The sequence below is a fragment of the Podarcis pityusensis genome (genome assembly GCF_964106645.2).
Source record: "Podarcis pityusensis genome assembly, chromosome: 3".
In the NCBI taxonomy this organism is placed as follows: Eukaryota; Metazoa; Chordata; class Lepidosauria; order Squamata; family Lacertidae; genus Podarcis; species Podarcis pityusensis.
In genome coordinates this window covers 70,054,085-70,058,590 of record NC_138026.1, presented here as the reverse complement: position 1 = coordinate 70,058,590, position 4,506 = coordinate 70,054,085, and the positions used below count along the sequence as shown (strand labels likewise).

Genomic DNA, 4,506 nt, shown 5'->3' with positions numbered 1-4,506 from the left:
CAGCTTGTTATGTTCTTGCTATTTGTAGGTGGTAAAATGAGGGGAGGGAGTTTGCCAAGTATTCTTGAGGGCGGGGTGATGGTCTTCAACAGTTTCCCTCAGAAAATAATTTTCTGAGGAATTTAAGCTCACATAATGCTGAATGAGACTCTCCATCTTGGTGGCAGGAGGAAGCAGTGAGCTAAGAGAGGAATACTGGAAGGAGAAGGAGGCGAAGGACCCGGCCCATTGTTTCATTCAACCATACTAAAATAATATTAAACAATTCCACTGATTCCCCATCTGTCCTATGGCAATTTGGTATACTTAACAGTGACTGGGCAGTGGATGGGAAAAGGAGAGAAGGTATCTATTTTGCTATGGGAAAAAAATCCTCTTAAGTAATAGAACAGTACCTGCTATGCTGGGTATTATTAGGAATAGTGATAAAATATCTTGCTTCTTTTTCTTAAAACTGTGCATGCTGAAACCTAATTCATGCCCTGTAGCCTGACTTTTAAATAATCTCAAAGTTGTCATATGGAGGTTTGATTTTGCAAAAAGCCTTAATAGGAATATTATTCTGTACCCAAAGAGTCCGTATGTGTCAGATCTAATAAACTACCAAATCCCGAGAAGCTTACACCAAACAGGAAACTGAGAAACATTCAGTAACACAGTGGCATATAATATTAAATTAGCAAACATTTCCTAATTATTACTTAATGACTTTCTGCCATCCATGCATAGTATCAGCAAAACTGACCTGAATTTCACCTAATCATTCTGCACCTACCTGTCTGCTATGTAGCCAACACATATGGATCCAAGAAAATATCCAGCATTTACAGATGACTGAAATGCATCTAACTTCCAGGAGTCTTCACATACTAAATTAAACTGTGGGGACACAATTAGGAATAAAATTACAAATCAGTTCTAAGTGCTGGAATGTAGGAATGACCAGATGGCAGAGGAAGCTACAATATCCCCATAGTCCACTGCCATTAAAGACTTAATTCCATGTTTGCTCCAACCACATGGGTGCCAGTGGAACAGGATTTCTTTTTCTGAGCTAGACACCTTACCTTTGCATCCTCTCCCTGGTATCCACTTCTCAGCCACCTTTGTAGTTTTCCTTTACAAGATAGTCAGGATCCTTGTGGGAAGCACAAGCCAGTGTCTCCCCAAAAGAAAAGCGTGTTCTATTTTGGAACTGTATTTAGACACATCCAAGGAACCCAAGGAACGCGGGTGGCACTGTGGGTTAAACCACAGAGCCTAGAACTTGCCGATCAGAAGGTCGGCAGTTCGAATCCCCGCGACAGGGTGAGCTCCCGTTGCTCGGTCCCAGCTCCTGCCAACCTAGCAGTTCGAAAGGACGTCAAAGTGCAAGTAGATAAATAGGTACCGCTCTGGCGGGAAGGTAAACGGCGTTTCCATGCGCTGCTTTGGTTCGCCAGAAGCAGCTTAGTCATGCTGGCCACATGACCCAGAAGCTGTACGCCGGCTCCCTCGGCCATTAAAGCGAGATGACCACCGCAACCCCTGAGTTGGCCACGACTGGACCTAATGGTCAGGGGTCCCTTTACCTTTTTAAGGAACCCAGAGTTGGATTGGATAAGAGTCAAGCAAGGCCTGAACCTTATTGGGTAGTGAGAAAAGCTCAAAACTCAGAATGAATAAAATCTGTCCTATGAGCACCAACAAACCCCCTCCATATAAAGAAGCCACTTAGATTCTGCCAGCCACTTCCTGGACCCAGTTACCTTGGTCCCCTAGGTCATAGTGAAAACCTGAAAAATTGCTTCTCTTTGCTCTTCCTTCCTTAGGACCACTACATGCCAGTTGTCTTGTTTCTCTTTACCTTTCTTATTTCACAGGTCTTGCTCACTTTTAGCTTTTGTGGGATCTGAACCTCAGCTTTGTGGAACACCTTTCCAGCAGATGAAATCCTGAGTGTGGTCACATGCCTGCTTTCACTCAAAATTATCAGATGTGGATCATCAGAATCCAGGCTTTTAAGAGGCATGTAGTTCTGCCTAGTCTAACATGCCTATATTGTGGCTTACTGAAACAGTGGCAACATTACAGTGGGTCACATGTTGGACCTCTTTCCACATATCTCTGTCAGGAGAAAAGCTGTTATGGGGATATCAGTTTTCTTAATTGATCCAATGTTGAATGCATGACTGCACCAATGACCTTGTGAATTCTGACCTGGAGGCCTGAGCTGTTACAACATGTTAAAAAGACACACCAGCCATGATAATGCTACAAGAGCATTATTCCCTCTGTTAAACAAATACAGAACAGCAACAGGAAACTCCTAACCACACTCAGATGTGGTCAAGTCCAGTGCCACCTAGCGAATAAATTATATAATGGCACAGTCCGCACAAGGGGTGACCTTTTAAAAAAAATTAAGGAAGTAGTGTAGGTAGTGTAAAAGCTTTTGAACCTCCAGATAAGAGCTTTCTAGGTATACGTTTCTGATGCTAACAATTCATTGACACATAAATATACAGAGGCATTCAGTTTTGGTGACGGAGTTAAGACATTGGAAATCACAGATTTTTCATTTGTTTCTTTGACATTACATGTGGAAATGCGGCAACGCCGCCTAGTGAGATTTACAGCCCACCAGAAATGCCTGTTCCTTTCACAATCACTACTCAATCTACCTTCATCTTGCTAACAACCTTGCTAGCTTTGAGCAGTTCCACATTTTTGCACAATGTAGTTAAAACTCATATTGTGCCCTCAAGTTATTTTGCACTACATCTTCCCCAGCTGGCATGGCTGTCCTGGTTGAGAATGGGGTCCAAAACATCAGGAGGACACCAGGCTGGTGAAGGCCAGCCTCATTTATGCGAACTGTAAATCAAGCTGTATGATTTGCCTGAAGCTGACATTTCTAAATTTAAAAAAAAAAAAAAAAGAGGATGGCCATCACTGGATTTTTCAGGAAACAAAAGTGAATGCTATTGATTTCAGTGTCTACTCAGCTTCCAAGTGAAGCACAGAATCTGACATGAGGGCTGGCAGCATTAATGCAACCTAACCTGTTGTAAAATGACTGCTTTTCCTCTATGTGGAATGTTCTTGGTATTTCCTGAAGCCCACCTGTACATACCACAGTGATACCCCACATCATCACCCTCCTCTTCCCAGTTTTCACCTATTCACCAGAGCATCCTACCCCACCCTGGTGACGTTGAGATGTTTTGGACTACAGCTCCTATCATCCCCCACTACTGGCCACGTTGGCTGGGTTTGATGGGAGTGGGAGCCCAAAACATCTGGAGGTCATCAGCTTGGGGATGACTGTACTAATAGACCAAGGGAGAGCACGGGAAAGGCAGCAGCATGACCTTACCTCACTCACAATGGACCATATTGAAGGATCATAGACCCAGCCATCTAGGCAGGTTGTAAGAGAGAAGTTCTTGTTACTGGAAAAGGCTTCCAACGGTTCTGTGCAGCTCAGCTCAGTTGCATTCCAGTCCACATCGTATCTCATGCATTGACGGGTGAAAGTCTCTCCATTTGGAACTGTGTAATTCACCTCCTGTTCAGGGCTCCAGCCACATCTGCTGCTTAACTCGGCAGCTCCAGGATTCAGGCAACGGTGCTCAGGTATGAAGCCAAGGAAAACGACTCCCACATAGATTGGGGCAAAGGCAACAGAGACGAAGCAAATGAGAAAAAAGGCTCTTTTCTGGAACAGGTCAAATTCTCCAATGTGCTCTAGAATGTCATCAAAGTTTGGCATTTTGTACAAAGCCTGTCATTCACAACACTGTTCCTAATTGTGCCGAGCAGAAATATGCTTAAACAACAGGACGTCTGACCCCCAAGTCAAAGTATTAGTTTATAAATTATTAAGCCATCTGTGTCAACTTTTATATAAGCTTCATGGGGGGAGGAGGGTAACTAAACTTGAAGGCTAGCATTCTTCAGTGTTAAAAGCAGTGGGAAGCACAACAAAGATGGGTTGCTTTAAAGAAATCCAGCGGTCCCCTTTTCTCAACTTTGCTTCAAGTGAAGTCGCTAGCCATATTTAGTCGCAGACAAGCAAATAAAAGGTGGAAGGTCACCAGCGCAAAAGACAACATTGACTTGTGACAAAGCCTTTTGACAGAGGTAAACAAACCCCTGGCTGATAAATCTGTCCAGCCTTGGACATTGGAGCAGCTTTTACAGAGAGATTGTGTGCTTCCTGCAGTCCCTCAGATGCTACCCCACTTCACCCTGTTGTTGATAATACCCTCGCAAAAGCATTGTAGGTGGGTGTAGGGAGTCCTGTGGATGCAACGCACCTCAGGATACTCCAGGCCACAAGGGGCCCCTGCCATTAGAAGGTGGGCCTCTCACTGTTGGGTTTTGCCCCCTCTCCAGCATTATCCCCAGATACTGAACTTTACCATTCCTTCCCATGGGAGAAAGCAGCTATTCACTTCTTTGGTGGAAAGTTACGAGGTGCATTGAAGAGCATCCTGGGCAGGAGACAATGACTAAATATGC

At 44.1% G+C, this 4,506-nt stretch overlaps 1 protein-coding gene across 1 annotated transcript in view; it reads right to left on the bottom strand.

The window, feature by feature from the left end:
* Positions 1 to 4,117, bottom strand: part of LOC308474462 (solute carrier family 22 member 2-like) — a 13,603-nt gene extending 9,486 nt beyond the window's left edge. The window contains exons 1-2 of the mRNA XM_081000766.1: positions 3,359 to 4,117; positions 776 to 879 (exon numbers count right to left, since the gene is read on the bottom strand). Coding sequence (XP_080856892.1) covers positions 776 to 879; positions 3,359 to 3,754 — 500 coding nt within the window. The 5' untranslated portion in view covers positions 3,755 to 4,117. The remainder of the gene's footprint in view (positions 1 to 775; positions 880 to 3,358) is intronic.
* Positions 4,118 to 4,506: the final 389 nt, after the last annotated feature.